Source organism: Balaenoptera ricei, chromosome 2 (genome assembly GCF_028023285.1).
Source record: "Balaenoptera ricei isolate mBalRic1 chromosome 2, mBalRic1.hap2, whole genome shotgun sequence".
Taxonomy (NCBI): Eukaryota; Metazoa; Chordata; class Mammalia; order Artiodactyla; family Balaenopteridae; genus Balaenoptera; species Balaenoptera ricei.
Genome location: NC_082640.1, coordinates 82,899,090 through 82,919,211, shown reverse-complemented (window position 1 = coordinate 82,919,211; position 20,122 = coordinate 82,899,090). Strand labels below are relative to the sequence as shown.

Sequence of the window (20,122 nt, the reverse complement as noted above, 5' to 3'; positions counted from 1 at the left end):
AAGAGCCCCTCAATAGTTTGGGCTATAATAATAATAATTGGAAATATGTGATATCGATGCCCTAGTTATGATGTTGATTCTGCAAAACAGTCAAAACAAATGGCAGACCTGATGAATTACATGCTTATTATGCATTATTATCTCATGCAGGCCTATTGTGAATTGTAAGTCTTAGCTTATTGATCCCATTTCTTTAATTAATAGCCATATATAACGCTTTATAATATTCACAGCAATTGGAAGTTATAAAATGGAACTCCTTAAAAAATAACCTACAATTTTGACTTTTCGCCAAGTCATCAGACATTTTTCACAGTTAATTTCAAATTAGTGGTTTTCCTTGCTTGCATTTCTGGGAAGTCATCTGTAGAGTCAATTGTAAATGCTGTTCTCCCAATGACACATGTATTATACAATTGGCTTCACAAGGGTCTCCAGTAAGCTTGAGAGGAAAGCCCTTCTTGGCTGCTCCATCAAGATATTCAAGGACCTTGACCCTCTGACCCCAATCCCCTTTTCCATTTCACTTCCCACAACTGCCCAGCCACCATCCACACTGAGCCACACTGCTCAGAAGTCAGTCCTAAATACATTATGAATGTTCACACCTCTATTCCTTTGCTCAAGCTGTTCCCTCACCCAGAATGTCCTTCCTTCTCTTTCTTGCCCCTATGTAATCAAGGCCCAGCTCAAGCATTTCATTTTCTATTAAGTCTTCTCCATCCCCTCTCTCATCTGGGGTGAATTGTGGTCCCCTGTGCCCATAGAGCTCCCCAGATAATTAGTTATTACCTACCCATCTCTCTCACTAGGAACCCATAGGCTAGGCTGAGAACCACTATTCTAAATTAGTGCTTCTCAAACTTGAGTGTACAAACTAGAGTCATTTGGACATTTTGTTAAGATGAAGATTCTGATCCAGCAGGTCTGGGCAGAGCCTGAGATTCTGCACATTTAACAAGCTCCCAGTTGCTCACTGCTCAGTTGCTGGTCCAGGATGGCACTCTGAGCAAACAGGGTCTAGAGTCCAGAGCAGAAATTGTAAGGCGTGGGTCAAATACATCAGCATCACCTGGGAGCATGAAGGGGAGGCTTGTTCAAAACGTATATTCCAGAACCCTATCCTATCCCTACTGAATTAGATTTTCTGAGAGAATGGGATTCAGAAACACACATTTTAAACAAGTTTCCCAGGTAATTTAGAATAAAGTTGGAGGAGATTCTGTCATTAACTGATAGAACTTCCTAATGCCAAGGGGCAGAGGGGCGGTTGCTGTGGAGCTGGAGAGCACCCCCTCTGGCAAATGAAGGTACTTCACACCCATGCCTCCCTCTTCCTCCTGATTATCCACCAGGCTGGCAACGGAACAGAAACAAATAACTGGGGGCTAATCTTCTTTTACATCACACCTCCACACGCATGCTGACAAAAGGCTGTGATTAGTCTGCACTGCACCTGTTTTATGGTTGTTACATTTAGGATCTTTTAAAGTATTATTTTACATAATAACATGTTGGCACAAAGGCACACACACACACACACACACACACACACACACACACACAAACATATCACAAACCTGTTCTGCATATTTCAGGCTGTGCTTCTCAAACTTTAGTATGCTTTAGAATCATTTAGAGAGCCTGTAAGAAGACAGATTACTGGGCTCTTCCCCTGAGTTTCTGAATCAGCAGTATTTCTAGCAAGTTCCCAAGTGATGTTGGGGCATATGTATGGAGGAAGAATTGAAAATGAATGTTACAGAAAAATTTTTTAGCAGGTTTGTTTATTTTATGGGTATGGGTGAAGCAATTTTGAAATTATTTTAGGATTGAGCAAATGAGTAAGTGTGCGTGTGTGCTGGGGGGTGGATATGTTATTGAGTGCCAGGGTTCTCACTGTAGAGGAAAGGACACACAATTATGGAATGAGGGTAGGCAAGAAGAAATCCTATGGGGATATATTGCAATTAGATGTGGAGGTACTTGTGCGAACTCATGATTTTAAAAATATGTATGTAAGCATGTTTATGTGCACGTGTATATTATATATGTATGAGTGCATATGTATATTTGTGGTGTGTGTGTGTGTAAATATACATGCATATTTTTCCTGGATTTTTCTGAGGGGGCCAAAAAACAAAGTCACGCTACTAGCCATGAGCACACCTAGTGACCAGGCCTTCTTGGTCTCTAATACCATTCTCCACCAGAATAAACCAGGGCTCATCAAGGAAAGGGCATATTCTAGGGCTGGGACAGGGTAGGTAACAGATGATCTTGGAACATCTTATTATGATGCCAGGAAGTAAAAGAAAAAAAAATGGAGGAGAAGGAGGAGGAGGAGGAGGGGGAAGAGGAGAAGAAGAAGGAGTAGGAAAAGAAAGATGGAAACAAGTCACAAGAACACAGGAGCCAGATTAAAGGGGCTCCCACTGTCAAATCTGAGACAGTTTGAGCACCAAAATAGGTAAGTACAGAATTGAATGAGAAACCATTGGGAAAAAAGGAATGTGTGAATCTTATCCAATAACAAATGGATAAGTAAACGAGAGAGAAGGGGCTCTTGCTCACAGAAGAAAGCTGAGAGCTGACTGTCAAACAAGGCAGGAGTGCCGGAGATGGAAAATCATTTTGAAGCCGTCGTGATAAACAGGTCAGGCAAGAATCAATAGATGCTAAATCTGTGGGGAATTTTGATGAGGAGTAGGATATTTGCATAATCTTAAAGTATCTCCCCACAGACTGCTTATTAGTTGTAAGAGAGAGAAAAAAAATGTGATTATACAGTGGAGAAATTAGGCAACACCTCGACCAAGTGATCAAAATTAACTCTCCAGTTAAGTGGGAGACAGACAGACTTCATGGGCCTCCAGATGTGATCCCCTGAGAAGGACACACCTCACCCATGCAGCTTTCTGGGCAAGAAAGCACCACCTCAATCTAATCACGAGGAAACATCAGATAAACATAAAATGAGAAATATCTTTTTTTTTTTTTAAAGTGGGGACTATATTCTTCAAACATTTCGATGTTATAAAAGGTTAAAAAAGGCTGTGGAAATGTTTAGGATTAAAGAAAAGAAGAGATATGAAACTTAATCCCAGACTGGATCCTCTCCTGGAGAACAATGCTGTGAAGGACATTACTGGGTCAATGGACAAAAGTGAGCTGTGGCTACAGAAGGGAAGGTTCATACTCGTGGAAATACATTCTAAAGTATGTAGGGGTGAGGGGTCATGATGTATGTAACGTACTCTGAAACGGTTCATGGAAAAAAATTCTGTGCATTTGAGAGCGAGAGAGAAAGAGAGATTGAGAGAGAGAAAGAGAGAGAGCACGCGTGTGTGCACAAATGATAAAGCAAATGGGGCAAAATGTTAACAACTGGTCAACTGGTGGGTAAATGGTTTATGTTCTTATTTTATTTTTGCACCTTTTGAAAAATTTGAAAAAAACTTCCAAATAAAATTTTCTTAAATCATGCTTTTGAATAATATTTAATGACACTGAGATAAGTTTGACTGTAAATTCTTTATGAGCTCAATTTTGTGAAAAATAAAAATTAAAAATGTATCTTATTTACGTACTTTAAAAAAGCTAGAAGGAAACAAACTGACACATAAACAGGTATCATCTCTGGGTTATGGGATTATGGATGATTTGATCCTGTCATATTGTTTATAGTGTTTCATATTTTCCAAAGTTATGAGAGAAAAATTATTTTTGAAAGAGGAAAACAAATATTCAGAAAAGTTCTGTGTATGTTGCTGACTGCTGTGCCATTGACTGATAATAGCAAAAACAAAACAAAACAAAAAACTTGAAATCATTGAAATGTCCAATGAAAGGTTGTTGGAGAGGTTATGTAAGTTATGATGCTTCTAAAATATTATATAGTCATAAAATTTATGTTTGCCCAATCAATTTATGGACCAACTAAGCATCCAAAAATAGGGGATTGGTTAAATTATAGCATAGCTGTAAAACATAAAATGTGCAGAAAGCTTTTTGATCCAGAGCGCTCCAGGAGCAGAGGGAGGGCTTTGACCTCTTTGCTGTCTTGCAAACTGTAAACACTCTGTCTATACATATCTGCTAAATGAATAAGTGCTCCTCGTGAGGTATTTGGGAGGGGGCAGAAATGGTGGAATTACCAGGGGGTTTTATTGTCTCCATTTTTCTTTTATGTATTTTCAAATATTCTATCATAAATTTAATAACATGGGATTTTTAATTTAAAAAGTTATAGTATGTATGGATCATCCCATTGAGAAGAGATTGGAAAGATATTCACAAAAGGGGGGTTATCTCTGTTTGGGGGTATTATGGGTGATTCTTGTCACCTTTTTTCTTGATGAGTAGTAATAATTTTACAAAGAAGTTATTTTTAAAAGGCACTGGACCATCATTAAAAAGTCTACAAATAATAAATGCTGGAGAGGGTGTGGAGAAAAAGGAACCCTCTTGCACTGCTGGTGGAAATGTAAATTGGTGCAGCCACTATGGAGAACAGATGGAGGTTCCTTAAAAAACTAAAAATACAGTTATCATATAATCCTGCAATCCACTCCTAGGCATATATCTGGAGAAAACTCTAATTTGAAAAGATACATGCACCCCTATGTTAATTGCAGCACTATTTACAATAGCCAAGACATGGAAGCAACCTAAATGTCCACTGACAGATGAATGGATAAAGAAAATGTGGTGTAGATATACAATGGAATATTACTCAGCCATAAAGAAGAATGAAATAACGTCATCTGCAGCGACATGGATGGACCTAGAGATTATCATATTAAGTGAAGTAAGTCAGACAGAGAAAGACAATATCACGATATCGCTTATATGTGGAATCTAAAAAATGATACAAATAAAGTTCTTTACAAAACAGAAATAGACTCACAGACATGGCAAACAAATTTATGACTACCAAAGGGGATAATGGGGTGGGAAGGGGAGATAAATTAGGAGTTTGGGATTAACAGATACACACTACAAAATATAAAATAGATGAACAGCAAGGAACTGTTGTATGGCATGGGGATCTATATTCAGTGTCTTGTAGTAACCTATAATGGAAAAGAATCTGAAAAAGAATATATATTTTCTCCATCTCTGCTGACAATGGCATGCAACCCGACCCTCATCATCTATTGCCACCCTCCTAGCTAGTCCCCTGCTGCTGCTACGTCTCCTATTGGCTCACACTATGCTGCCTTTCAAAAGCACAAGCCTGACAACTTCACTCTACTAGAGGCCACAACTTCCTTCAGCTCCTGCTGTCACAGACCCAAGTCCCTTGGATGGCACAGGCATACAAGATCCTATGTACTCTCTTTTCAGCCTTCTTTCCAGTTCCCTCCCTGCTCCCACATAACTGTTTTCCTGCCTATCCCAGCACTCATCAAGGACATTGTAAGTATTTGTTTCCCCGCACACATCCTCCCGTGAGCTCCTCCAGGATACGGCACGTTGTGCCTCTTTTGAGCCCCAGTACTTAGCCCAGCGCCCTTCACATAGGAGGTACTCCATCAGCCTGAGGGCAAATGAAGGAAAATGGACCTTCTGAATGATGTAATATGACCCTCAGTGACTTGAATGTGCACATGAATCTCCTAGGGATCTTGTCAAGGTGCAGGTTCAGATTCAGTAGGTTTGGGGTGGAACCTGAGAGTCTGCATTTCTTACATGTTCTGCTGCTGGTCTGGGGACCACACTGAGTAGTAAGGACCCAGAGAACAGTAAGAGTTTTTCAGATGGAGGAAAGTATGGACACAATCATTCTTATAGGAATATTGAATTTTTTTTTAACATCTTTATTGGAGTATAATTCCTTCACAATGGTGTGTTAGTTTCTGCTTTATAACAAAGTGAATCAGTTATACATATACATATATCCCCATATCTCTTCCCTCTTGCATCTCCCTCCCTCCCACCCTCCCTATCCCACCCATCTAGGTGGTCACAAAGCACTGAGCTGCTCTCCCTGTGCTATGTGGCTGCTTCCCACTAGCTATCTATTTTACATTTGGTAGTTTATATATGTCCATGCCACTCTCTCACTTTGTCCCAGCTTACCCTTCCTCCTCCATGTGTCCTCAAGTCCATTCTCTACGTCTGTGTCTTTCTTCCTGTCCTGTCCCTAGGTTCTTCAGAACCATTTTTTATTTTTAGATTCCATATATATGTGTTAGCATACGATATTTGTTTTTCTCTTTCTGACTTACTTCACTCTGTATGACAGTCTCTAGGTCCATCCACCTCACTACAAATAACTCAATTTCGTTTCTTTTTATGGCTGAGTAATTAGGAATACTGAATTTTTGAGTGAACTTTTAACCTCAAAAGAGATAAAAGAAGTAAAACATTATAAAATGATATAATATTTATATATATTGTGTATCATTAAAAAATATACATAAAGCTATGGAACTATAGGTTATTCCAGAAAAAGGGTAAAATAAATAACAAAGGGGCAAAAATATAAGTCATTTGCTCTTAAATTCTCAATATCAATATTCTTTTTTTAATAGAAGTATAATTGATTTACAATGTTGTGTTAGTTCCTGGTGTACAGCAAAGTGATTCAGTTATATATATATATATATATATATATATATATATATATATATATATGTATATATTGTTTTTCAGATTCTTTTCCATTACAGGTTATTACAATCTATTGAATATAGTTCCCTGGGCTATACAGTAGGTCTTTGTTGTTTATCTATTTTATACATAGTAGTGCTCAATATCAATACTCTAATTATCAACTTGGAGTTATCGTAGAATCACCTGGGAGGCTTTTTAATCAGCATATATTTTCTTGCCACCTCTCTGCCACCAATCTGATTTGAGGAATATGAAACTCTCCGCCCACCCCTCCCCACTACAAAAAACTACAGCCTTGGAGAACGCTTTTGTTACTGATGGGAAGGCATCGTTTCACTCAGCTGTGCTGGGGAAGAAACAAGCTTCCAGCTATACAATAATTCGGATCCAAGAAATCTTCTGCAAAGGGGTTTTAGCCACGGCATCCACACATGCTATTGTTCCCTCTGCCTGAAAACCTCTTTCCCCAATTCTGACCAAGTCCTGTTTTTTTTTTTTTTTCCAGATCTTCAAAACTATTCCTTCATCACACCCTAAACTGTTCCTTCTTGGCACAAAAAAAGCAACCAAGCTATTTGTCTCTCTTCCCCACTAGACTATGAGCTCCAAAAGACTTGTCTGTGCTCAGTACATCCCCAGTACTGAGCACAGCACTGTCATAGCTGTACTCAAATGAATAAAGAAAAAAAACCACTCTTTCCATATCTAATGAAATTTCCTCTTTCACATCTTATGCCCTGTCCACAGTTGGCCAGATATAATTCCTAAGAGAGCTGACATTTAGTACAGGGCTAACAACTGTGTAAATGACAACTCAAATGTCCTGGGGTTTATTTGGTCCAAGTTGTTCGGGTTGGGGAATCAGACAGAAACAATCTTTTTCCTCCCCAAAGTTAAAATTAAATAATATTTACCTCTTACAAAACACGTATATTTAAGATAGGAAGCACAGGAACAAAATGAACACTGGTGAAGGCAGCACCTGACAAAAGAACTAGAACATCTGCTGTCTGCGAAGCTACAAGGGTGTTCTCTCCTTTTATCTCTAGCCTTTCCCTACTGGAGGTACCACTCTTAGGAACTTGAGTTTATTATTAGTTTGTTTTTTCCACATACTTACGTATCTCTAAACAATAAGTTGTTTAGCATTTCTTGCTTTTAAGCCTTGTAAAAATGGTATTGTTCTGGTGTGATTTTCTATAGCTTGTTTTTGTTTTTGTTTTTTTTTAAAAAGAAATTCAACACTGTTCCTAAGACTCAACTATGCTGTTGTGTATAGCTGTGGCTCATTCATTTTCATCACTCCAATATACTCCTGCATTATATGAATACATCACAGTTTATTCCTGCACTCCTCGTCAGTGGACATTTGGGATGTTTCTGGTTGTTTGTTCTTAGGAGCAACGTTGTTACAGACCACCCTTGTACTCATCTTCAGGAGCACCTGTGAGCTTATCTAGGGTATATACCAAGGGGTAGACTTCGTTCAGCTGTGGGTTCAGGTTTATAAGCCAAATTATCTTTTGAAGCAACGGTGGCAATTTACATCCCCACCAGCAGTGCATGAATTCCTGATGAGCCATATCCTCACCAACACAGGTATTGTAACCTCAAGCTGCAATATTTTTGTGCCAGAAGGCAGTGCTCCTGACTGGAAAGGCTGTTTCCTTCTGGCCATCTGATAGGAGAGCCTGATCTGAGACTCTGCCCAAGAGATGGGCCCCAGGGACTTACACCTTGTTGAATCCTGACTTTGGGACAGAGCATTAAATTGAGAAAAGAGACTGTCATGGATACACAGTCATCACAGAAGGCAATCATTCATAGAATGTGGGATCTGGAAGGACTCTAAGGCCAAATCCTTCATTCTACATTTAAGGAGACTGAGACCCAGGAAGGTTAAATGACAAGTTCACAGAGCTAATTAGTACAAGAACCTGTCTCTGGGGCTCTCATTTCTTAGTCTAGGGTTTTTTAAAAAAAATGTGTTTATTTGGTTTAGTAATTTAAGATAACACAATCTAGTAAATTAAAAATGACTCCGTAAATATTCAAATAACTGCCAATTTATCTTTAAGAGGTAGTTGTTTGACTTCCGTGACTGATGAATTTGATAACTTCAGCTTCTTGTGAAGTAAACAGTAATACTGAATTTCAATGGGAAAAACAGGGGAAAGATGCACTCTCCATAGTAATGGTTTTCAATAGGCAAATTTAACAGTATTAAAAGACACTGATCTCCTGGGGAAATTTTTTTTTTTTTTTTTTGAGATTTGCCCATGATGTTTATCTAAAGTTTGTTCAAGCTCATTGACATACAGTATCCACCGAGTAACTACATTTACAACTGTGAGTCTACACAGTAGATTTTACCCGTTCTCCTGCCGATGGGCATTTGATTGTTTCTGATTTTTTTCATGTTGTTCGGTGAATGTGTTTCTTTGGGGCACATACCTAGGAGTGGAATTGTTGGGTCACAGGGTCTATGTGTGTTCCGCTTTGGTAGATCCCACCAAACAGTTTTCCAAAGTGGTTGTACCAGGTTATGTCCCATCCTCACAGTGAGTAAGAGTTTCTCGTGCTCTGCTTCTTTGCCCACACTTGGTATTTTCTATTTCGATTCCTGGGGAAATTAATTCCCAATTTTTTGACGGATCATCCTCATCCTTGGATCACCCCCCCAGGCAAATGATAGGCGTGGGCTTAAGAAGCCATTTTATGAGGAAGGCAAACTTCAAATGCAGTGAAATTTCAATTCATCCTCCTCTTCTGAGTACTCAAAATTAACCTATCGTAGGAGGCTGGGAACTGTTTGTGGATATTATGGCAAAAGAGCCTCAGTAACCCGATGGTATATAATCTTAGATGCCTTTACTTGTGAATGTTGGAAAACTCTGAAAAGAGACCAGTTTGCAGCTGAGGTACTTAGTGTTCTTCAGAGTGTGCATAAGAGGCATGATGTGTACAAAGGAATCTGTCCCCATATACGAAGCAGTAAACATGCAACTGGGGAGGGGAGGAAGACTGCCTAATAGGAAGGGTGTCTGTGTGAAGGAGAGTGGCTTCGAAAGCCTGCAGTGGAAATCTTCATCCTGGAGCTGTTTCCTACAGGGACCCCTCCCTCCACCTCCCTTGCCCAAATGCCTTGCTCCTCTCTACCCCAAGAATCCATTTACCATTTGAAAATATCTTTGGTTTAACAGTGTCGGCAGGCTGGCAATAAAAGCTTTCCAAGAGGCATCCCTCTTTTAATGTCAGGATAAGACTCAGGAGCTGCTTATTGCTTTGGGGCGGCGGGCGGGCTTAGAGGGAAAGGACACCAAGTAATTTTGCTAGGAATGCTGACCAAATGGTACTGAGGTACTCCTGGTTCAGGTTTTCCTCCCAGCAGTCATTTTAATCAGCACTTCCCCTATTTAATGAGCTTGTAGTGCCATTACATAATCACCCAGCTCACTGGATTAATGATGAAAAGAGGAACTGATTTTTCCAGTTGCATCATTTGAAGTAAATGTTAACTTTCTGAGTCCTTAGTTAACCGCATTAGTGTGACAAATATGTCTTTGTCTAGCATAAGTAATTAGAATTTAATCACTTTAACTGCATCTTAATTACCCTAAATGAATTGAAAGGACATTTAATAGTAAAGATTAAATTGCCTTAATGAACGATTTTTGCGACTCCATCAATACTTGAATCGCGTTAGCCACTCCTCTCACGCACTTCACCTGCAGTGAGCACACGGGTCACTAGGTGGCGCGCTTCGCTCGTTTATTTATTTAATTTCCCCCATTGATCTGTTTTAGAAGACATCAGGAAAGAAAGAGAAAAGCATAGAGTTTATTATGTTCCTTTGATAACCTCTCTTTGGGACTACGAGGTCATCACCAGATGCAAAATGAAAGCAGCGATTTCAGAAACTGTCGATTCTGCGTACCCTATGGCATATGCAAAGAGAGATGAGAAACGCATGGGTAACTGGAAACTCGCGGTGCTTGAGGGAAATTGTAAGTTGCCCTCTGGATGATTGCCAACATATATACAGAGTTTAAGTCAATTTATTATTTTTTAGTGCAGAGTCCTAAAACATGAGTAACAGGCAAGCTTGGAATAGCAAGACAGGCACTGATGTGAAGCCAAGAAATATAATTGCTGTGCAAGTGCAGATCAGAACACCAATGCCTGAAAGAATGGGAGGTTTGGGCCTTTGGGCCCTCCTCGAGGCTGGCTCCCAATGGATCAGTCCTACCCACAGAACACATCTAATGAGATGGGTCTTGCCTGTGAATAATTGTTTAAGTGAACAAATGGATAGAGAGACTTGGGTTCCAGGTCTAGTTCTGTGACTGCCTCACATTCCCTCTGGCTGCTTCCTCAAAAGAGAGCAATAAAAAGTCTCTCTTATAAGTCTTGAGTAAAAAAGAAATAAGTTTCCACAAGTAACTCTCTTTGAGAGTCCCAGAGGGAAGACACACATTCTCTAATTTCGAGACCTTACTATGCAGAGACTTTCCAGATTGGTGTTTATGACAGTGGATCAGACATTTCCACATTCTGGGTCCACTGACCTAGTGGACTTGCACCCATAATCGAGGCACAGGATGGAGGGTAAGGGTGTTCTGGGCTTTGAGCTGGGAAAGCTGAGTTCAGGGTCTCAGTGATTTCCAGCTGTGTTACCACAGGTAAGTTATTCAACCTCATTGAACAGAGAAACAGGAAAAATAATGGTAATTGCCCTGTAAACTAGCAGGTCCCGAACTGTGCTGCGCATTAAAATCACCTCAGAGCTCTGAAATATCCTAGTGCCCAGGTCATGCCCTATACTACTAATGCCAGAATATTTGAGGTTTTAGCCAGGAATCATTTTTTTTAAAAAGATCCTTAAATGATTCCAATGCATAGCAAGATTTGGGAGCCACTGGCACAGACAGTGAGTATTAAATGAGAACATCTGTGTGCCTAGCACAGTACCTGACTAATAAAATGTACACAATGGACACAAACTCCTTCCTTATCAATTGACTTATCACTTGCCAAGACAAATGTGAGGGTTGTACTTCAAGGTCTGGTTCTGTTCAGCTGTTATCTTATCAGATTGTCTCACCTAAAGGAGAAGAAAATTTCTAGAAGCTAATTTGTTCCAACTTTATGATAATGTAACATCTTTTGGGAGGAACATAATGTGGATGATTCTATAGCAAGACCCTGTGATAAGACATAAATTTATATGTTTGTATCAAAATAATAAGATTGCCCTGTGATTGGTCTGGTCCTCTAAGCCAATCTCAGAAGAAAATTAAGCTTCATTAGTATTAACATACTTGTATTAAAATAAAAGTCTGTGCAAATCTGTTGATAGAAGACAGGAATTTATGATTTTGCACTAAATTCATTCACATTAGAAATCAGTTTTTTCCTTTTTACTAAACTCTGTGAGGCTAACACTTTTCACGTAAAAATAATGTGGCTTTCTTCTCCCAAACGTGCTTACCCGTCTTATTTAAGTACACACAAAATGAAAATAGTATTTAATGAATACTTGTTGAATCCTTTATCCAAGATTATAGGAAGTCTATCCTCTAACTACCATGACTTCAATAAGACCCTCCTTCTGTTGCTACCCTAGGTTGGGGACAATTCAATCTTGCCAAGAGTGTGGAAACTGCTGTTTTCAAGGGGACTGAAATGAGACTAGTCACTTCTCATCCAATCCGTCAAGGCTCCTTGGTTGACTTAAAATATTAAATTGGTGTTTAACTATTCCAATATGTGGAATTTACAAAGAGCACTGAGCACTCTTACTTGAAGGGCAAGGCTTCTAACTATGGATTTTGAGGAACAAGACACCTGAGAACCTCCTTTTTAATTACTCACCTTCATTAGACTTGAGGATTTTCTTTCTTACAAGAAAATCAAGAATAAATTTTACCGATATACTCTGTAAGAACTATTTCTTCTGAGAACTTTGGGTAGCAGCGTCTGTTTGATTAGCTGAATTTGCCACCAATGTGGAAATGATGACATCAAAACCGCTCATGTAACAACCTCCTTAAAGACCTTGTAGATTAGAGATGACTATAGATTTTCCCCAGCACGGATCAAAGGGACTGAATTGAACGTTTTAGCTTAATGATCCAACCCCTGTCACACCCATAGGGACTCGAATTCCGATTGTATAAGCAGGTGTGCCCGTGGACTCAGAGGCACACAGAAAGCTGCTGGGAAGGGAGGAAAAAGATCAACCACCTGATCGACGAGGATAGGTTTGATCTTTTCCATTACTTGACTGTGCCCGTGTATGCTACTGGTGGGGCCTCACGATTTCTCATAAACTTTGAAATATTAGCTGTTAGTTTTTGTTTCCTCATCACAACTGTTCAAAGCCATCCTAGCCACCCTCCAGGGGCAAGAGAAACCTAGGCAACAGGCCTGGCTAGGCCCTGTCCAGGGTCCTGACGCCGCACCAGGGCTCCAGGCCGCTAGGCCTCCCAGAGCCCTTTGACTCACCCCACCAGACAGCAAACAAAGACCTTCAAGCTCAGAGCCTCAGGGCAGCCTTCTAACTCCCATCAGTTAGCTGGAAGGGGAAACAACAAAGGGAACGCTAATCCACCCTGCCTTCACTACACCCCGAGCCCCAACCTCCCATTTCAGACTGCCAGGGTCACCTTCTCTACTGTGACCCTGATAGTCTCAAACAAAAACATGCCAGCAAAAGGATAATTTGGATATAATTTCCAAACATGCATCTTGAGAGGTTAGAGTTGGGGTATAATTTGGGGGGATGGCAATTTTGTCTCATCAGTGGGGTAATACCCAGGAATTGTTTAGGAGCAAGACAGATCCACTAGGTATCCTTCTCTCCCTCCACTACACTCTCTACCTGTCAAAATAGTTTTCATTTTGAAAATCACTAAGACATCAATGTTCTAAAAACAAAGCCTCTCCTCTCCGCAGCGGGTTGAACCGCGGAGGCTTGCTGGGTGCCTGGCCTTGCGGCCTGCAGGGGGCATGCACAGCTACTGGGGAAGATGAGTCCATCAGTGAGGGCAAGAGTTTAGCTTCCCGTGGTGCTCTGAGCGCTTGAAGATAAAGAAAGATGCAGCCTGGGCTTTGAGTCGCTTTGCTGCTACAACACAACCATGCTATTGTTGGCACAGACCGTCCCAAGTGCCAGCTGCAAAACAGCGACGGCAGGACTGGGTCTCTACTGACCCCGATCGCCCTCTGGGTGCTTCCAAAGGGCCTGGGGCTGCATTCGCTGGCGGGAGAGCCAACCACCCTCGGGACAGGCCGCAGGGTTTATTGTCTCAGGCAGCTGTGCTCGATGTTCTGACACCAGGTCACCACAAAATAACCATCAGGCCTCCTCAAGCCACAGCAGCAGGTCTCCTCCACTCTAGTCAAACTCTCTGCTCCAACCTTCACCACATGCACACTTCTTAACTCCATGTGCCCCTTCCTCTCCTCCCTGGGGTTTGTGCTCCCCAATGGGGACCGCAAGAGAGAACTGTTGCTACACACCCTCCAGGGGTCAGACATGGGCTGTGAGAAAGGCCCACGAAGAGCTTTCTGGCGCTTGTCCCCAAGAGCCAGACCTATTCGGCTGGCGTGTGTGTGTGTCTGTGTGTGTGTGTGTGTGTGGGCGGGGGTCCCTAGCCAACTCTCCGGGAGCACGGGCGACCCTTAGGCCTGAGTTGGTTAGGGGACTCTGGAACTCCTCGGCCTCCGCCTGACGACTGGCTGGCCCCCAGGCCACGCTGGGAGGACTCTACCATAAAGCTTCGGAGGTGGCTCTCCTCCGGGGCAGCCAGCCCCCATCGCCCCCAGGCTGCTAGGCGGACGCTGTCGGCAGCGCCCCGCGGGCCCTTTGTTCGGGCCGCAGCCGGCTGAGAGCAGCTGCACTGCCCGAGAACCGCCCCGCAGAGACGCCGGGCGTGGCGGGGGACCAGTCCACTTGGCACCTTCTCCTCCGACTCTTGGGCCCAGGAACCCTTCCAGTTCCTCCATCCCACACGCCCAGTTGTGGCTTTTCTCCCGGCCCAGAGTCTTCGAGGATTGGAGAAGCGGAGTTCCCAGGGCCCAGCATCGAACTCCTTCTGCTTGGCTCCCATGGCCCAGAGAAGTGAGGGGACAGTTGAAATGTCACCCGTTGGTATAAATATTAACAAAAAGCAAATGGACTTGCGCGGGAGCCAGTTAGTTATCAATCAACCAGGCAGCAAGGCCACTTATGGCAAACATGGCCCATGTTGGTCCGGGCGAGACTTTCTCATGGCCACCTCCCGGTCAGACTGCCCCTCCTCCCCTCGCTCCCCGATCCCCGGGTGGTCCTGGGGCAAATCCCGTCCCGGAAACAGGCGCAGTCCCGGGTGCTGGAGACACGTCTGGCTCTCTGGCGCCGCCGCTGGGAGGTTTCTTCGCCTCCAGGTACCGCAGGGTCGAAGCGGCTTAGCACCCACCCCTGGCCGATCCCGGGCCTCGCCTGCTGGGTCTTTGCAGCACCCGCTGGTGGGTGTGCAGTGGCAGCCTCTTCCTGCGCTGGCAGCTCCCCTACTGAGGCCGGAGCCTTCTGGAATCTTTAATTGGAAGCTAATCTCCCCGCGTCTTAATAGACGCCCACGTCAGAGGCGGGGCACCCACCCACCCGCCCAGCCCACCCTCCCCACCTGGGATGAGACGCAGCGTGAGCCTGGTTGCGCTGCACTTTAATGGGGAAGCAGCAAGTGTTACATTGAGGGAACATATATTGATTTTTTAAAGGTAGTTAATTTGGTGAGAATTTCCGCCTGTCTCCCGTCGTCCGCCAGCCGATGTAATTTCGTGGAGAGAAAGCGCCTCTCCAAACAGGCTGCCGCGGGCGGGCGGAGGGTTTTGACCCTCCACACCAGGCTGTACGGAACCTGGGGTACCAGGAGGGGCATGAAGAAGCCACCCTCCCGCTACCCAGCGAAGGAGCCGACCGCGATGGGCCTTGCCTCGCATGGGGTAGAAACGAGTTTGAGGGGTCTTTGAGTGCAACGGCGAGCAAGAGCTGCAAGTGGCACCTCCCTCCGTGCACGGGAGCTGGCAGTGGAGAGGAGGGAGCAATGTCTCACAGCTGCGTCCAACATGCCCTGCAATCCGTTTTTAGTCACCTGCAGTCAGGGCCTACCAGAGGTCATTTGAATGGTTCAGGAAACGGCCTCGCTTCCCCCCCCCCTAAATTAAAATGTTAACGGGACGTCTCGTTGTTCTTCGGCGACTTAATAACAAGTCTTGGCTCTTGCTGCGTAATGGGATTGATCCCGTCTGGCTCCGCACGCGCGCTCATCCCAGCCCGCCCCACCCCTTTAATGAAGTTAAAGAAAGGAAAATGGGAGAGACGACTCCGCATCCGGGTCTTAGGATAAAGAGTTCGCTGGGGGTTTGGCGCCAAACTCACGTCCCGCCAGAGTCACCGATTTTCCTTTTTTTTTTTTCGAGGAAAAGGCCACGCGCCTCTGTCCAAAGGCTGGGCATGACTCTCTACGCGCTGCTGGGTGCCAGGCAGCGGCCCCTTCGATAACCTCCTGGGTCTCGTGAGCCCGGGCGGGTACGCCCACCGCACTTCCCGTGTGCAGGTAGCAGTACTAGGGCTGCCCATGCGAGGAGGTGAGAGGGCGCTCGTACAGGGCAGGGCGCTAAGGCGGGTTTCCAGGGCCCCGGGGTCGTCCCTGAACCTAATTTATCAGTGTCTTTCGAGGGAACGATAGGAGGCAGTGGGGGAGGAGAGTCATTTAAGTCCTGAGCAAGCGCCTTGAGGAGGTGGGGGGTTTGGAACGAGCTTCCCTGGGGACGGGGGCGGGGGACGGCTCTCCATTTGCATCCCCTCCCTCCATTCCCCCCAGCCCCACTAACCTGCTTGTGTGTGCACTGCCTCGGTAAAAAGTCCTGAAACCGGGCTCGAGGCTGGCGTGTGCGTGTGAAAGGGCACTGACTACCTTGGACGCCGGCATAGGCGTATCAGTCAGGGAGAGGAATAGCCTTTTCGGCCGTCCCTTCCAGAACTTCGGCTGCCCTCGGGTCTCGGTCTACCCATGGGATGGGGGCGATCTGGTGGCTGCACACAAGCTAGAGAGTGGAATTGCGGGGGCCCCAGAGGGTACCCGGTCAACCTCCCCCCTCCCGTCCCCTTACCCCAGCCTCTCCTGGCTTCTGGGCTCAGGCTGCAAGAGTCCTCGTGGGGACTTTGGAGCCAACGAGCGCGGGGTTGGACTGAAAAACCTGGCGGGGCAGAGGCTCAGACGGTGCGGAGCTCCAGCAGGGAGGCCAGAAGAACCCAGACCCCAGGACTGCTTTGGGTCGCATCCGGCTGGAGTCGCAGGCTCGCGGGGACGCCGGCACCCGCTTCCCTCTAGCTTCTCATTGGCCCGCACGATGTGGGGGAGGGGGCCCTGGCCTCTTGCTTTGATTTTAGACTGTGAAACGGCTCAGTGCCCCCGGCTCTGCGCGGATTGACTGTCTCTCGTTCTCCAGGGACGAATTAATGGAGAACGATCAGTTAATTAACAAGCCCTCACTCCGGCTTTTACCTTTTTCTTCGCCAGGACTCAGGCTAGGGCGCCGGGCTGAGATTGGGTGGGGGAGTGGCAGCATGTACCCCAGGAGTCAATCAACTCAGCCCGGGTCTCATCAAACCGAGTCCAACCTCGGCTGCCCTTAGCTCTACCTCTCCGCTTGTCCTCCGCCCTAGGTGGTCGCTGAATCTGCTTGAAATCCTCCGTGTGATTCAGGCTGGGGTCAGTTGTCCCCTCCGCCGGTCGGCCGGCCAGAGCCTTCCCCTTACCTTGGCTTGGAGAGGCTGGGGGAACTGGGCGCTGTGTCTATGCAGCGCCGCCAAGACCTTCCCGCTCAACTCGCAAACACCAGGCCCTCGGGGTTTTGGGCCCGGCGACCTCTGCTCGAAGACTTGGTTTTTTCCCTCACACTCCCACCCACTGCATGGGGATTCAGACGAAAATTCATGCAGAGGAATAAAACAAAATGCGAAGTCCTAAGCGAGTCGGCAGCGAAATCGGTCTCTGGGCTAAGCTAGAAGCTCCCTTGTTGCTCGGCCGCCCTCACCTGGACCTTGGCACGATCTGCCTTCCTCTCTACAGCCGGTCACAAGCGCAGAGCGCGTGCTAAACCTTACGGAGCGTCTGCGCCACACACCCACCGCCGCGCGGCTTCGGAACCTTTTTTGGAACTCCCAGAGTGCGTTCCCCACCCTCCAGCCCCCCACCCCGCCCCGCGCCACTGAAGTGAGCGCGGGAGGGGGGTCACCGCAGCGAGTTCAGCCAAACATTGGCGGGCAGCTCCCGCACGCTCCAGCACAGCGCCCGGGTATGTGCCAGGGATACTGGTTGGCAGCACCTGCGCGCAGTTCCACGCACGCGTAGCCTCTCTCGCCCCCCAAACCTGGAGTGCCAAACCCAGAAGAGACGCACAGACCGTATCCAGCCAGGTGCTGGGATTTCTTTCCTCCTACGGTCGTGCGAGCTTCCTGCGCTGTCTCCCAGCACAAATGCTCCTCTGCAATCACCGAGGCCGCGCTGCTCAGTTCCCGGAGCCTTCCACATGGCCCAATGCACTGAGTCTTGCAAGAGGCTGTCTGCTCCCAGGAGCCACGCTCTGGCTTTTCCAGGCCTAGGGACCCCCCTCTCGGTGAAAGGAGGACGGGATGGAGCGTGCACAGATCTCTCTCCTTCCCTGCCTCCTTGGGTCCCTTCAGCTTCCCCAATACCTTATCTCCCCGCGCGCCCAGCTCCTTGGCCCGCTCACCTGCTAAGCGGAGCGCAGACATGCGCTGGAACTCCGGCTCCTGCAGCCACTTCCACATCCTCCGGAAGGTCTCCCGGCCGGATTTGAGTTTGCTCCAGGGTTTGGGGTTGCGCAGCAGGTCCGAGAGGGTCCCTTGGGAGCGACAGAGCACCCTCTGCGCGAAGATGGCCTGTGGTATGCTGTAGCGCTTAAGCTCGGTGGTGATACGCTGCGCCACCTCTTTGGTATTGATCTCTTCCATCTGCCCTGAATTACTTCCATTGCTGACCTGCGCACCGGTTACCGAAGGGTTGGGCTCCCGGGCCGTGCCCAGGAGTTGCCCGTGGCCCTGGGCGTTCAGGTGGGCGTGTGGGTGGTGTGGAGGAAGGCCGTTGATGGGAACCATGCCGGCCGAGGTGGGCGTGAGGTGCTGCTCCCCGTGACGGCCGAGCATGGCCGGGTGGTGGGCTTCGAAGCCATTGGGGGTGAGCATCTTGTCGGTGGGCATGGCGGCGCCCGGGTGGGCATAGTGGGGGAGCCCTTGCTGGGAGTTGTGGATGCCGCCCAGACCGGAGCCGGAGAGGGGAGAGAGGCTCTGACCCATGCCGGCCACGTCCTTGTGATAGGGGGTATAGAGGTTATTCATGGAGGCCAGCCCGCGCTCGTCCCGCATGAGCGTGAAGCTACCGCTCACGTTGCCTGCCAGGCGCTGGTGGTGGTGCGGGTGGTGGTGGTGGTGGTGGTGGTGGTGATGGTGGGGGAACTTGTCCGAGACGGTGGAGATGGGCGGCAGCGGCTGCAGAGGGGTTAAGGTGGTGTAGGTGGTGGGCATGCTCATACCTGGGGGAGTCTCGCAGGCCATGGTCATGGTGGGGTGCAGGGGGCCGGTCAGGCTGTGCTCGGGGGCCCGGTGGTGGTGGTGGTAATCGCCGCTGCCGCTGCCGCCGTCCAGCAAGGACGCCATGCCCATCGAGCGCGGGTGCGCGGGGGGCAGGTGGCTGCCGCGGTGCGCCACGGAGCTTCGCGCGTGGGGGCTACCGCCCAGCAAATCGGCAGGGGCAGGCACCGGCTCATGGCTCACCCCGTGCAGCTCCCCGATCGCCTCCATGGTCAGCTGCGCGTTCATGGTGATCTGGGCGAGCGGGCGGCGGACACAACATCGATGAGGCCGGGCAGAGGCGGCGAAGGGCGCATGCAGTCCGGTCTTCACATCGGCTGCTGGCGACTGCTGCTTTCCTTCCTTCCTTCCTCTCACTGTGGGGCTCTGTCTCCCTCTCAGTGTGTCTCGCCTTCCCTCTTGCCCCCACCTTCCCCTCTGCGTCCTCGGCTTTTTTTTTTTTTTTAATATTAATTTCCAAAAAGGATCCGCGCCGTTGGGCGAGCGCGGTGCCCCCAGCCCGCCCGCCCCCGGCCCCCTCACGTCCCTCTCCTTCTTAGAATTGTGAGGCCCCCGGCTCCCCTGACGCACCCCTTGCGCCTTCCGCGGCTGCTGCCTGCCCGCGCCGCTGGCCAGCTCCAGCCATGGCTCGGTTACTGTTGCAGACTCTGTGGCCGCCGTTCCGCCGCCGCCGCCGCGGCCCGCCCTCACGCCCGCCGGGCGCAGCGCGCAGGCGCGCGGATCAGCCCCGCCCCCTCAGTCCCCGCGCGCGCGACCCGTGACGTCCCCGTACAAATGAAGGTGGGGGTCCCAGCGCCGCTCGTAAGGCGCTGGGCGGCGGGGGAGTGGTACGCACGTGCG

The 20,122-nt window shown here is 47.3% G+C and overlaps 1 protein-coding gene across 1 annotated transcript in view; it reads right to left on the bottom strand.

Annotated features, from left to right (window-relative positions):
• Window positions 1-19,510, bottom strand: part of ONECUT1 (one cut homeobox 1) — a 31,844-nt gene extending 12,334 nt beyond the window's left edge. The window contains exon 1 of the mRNA XM_059915536.1: window positions 18,406-19,510. Coding sequence (XP_059771519.1) covers window positions 18,406-19,510 — 1,105 coding nt within the window. The remainder of the gene's footprint in view (window positions 1-18,405) is intronic.
• Between the last annotated feature and the right edge of the window lie 612 nt (window positions 19,511-20,122).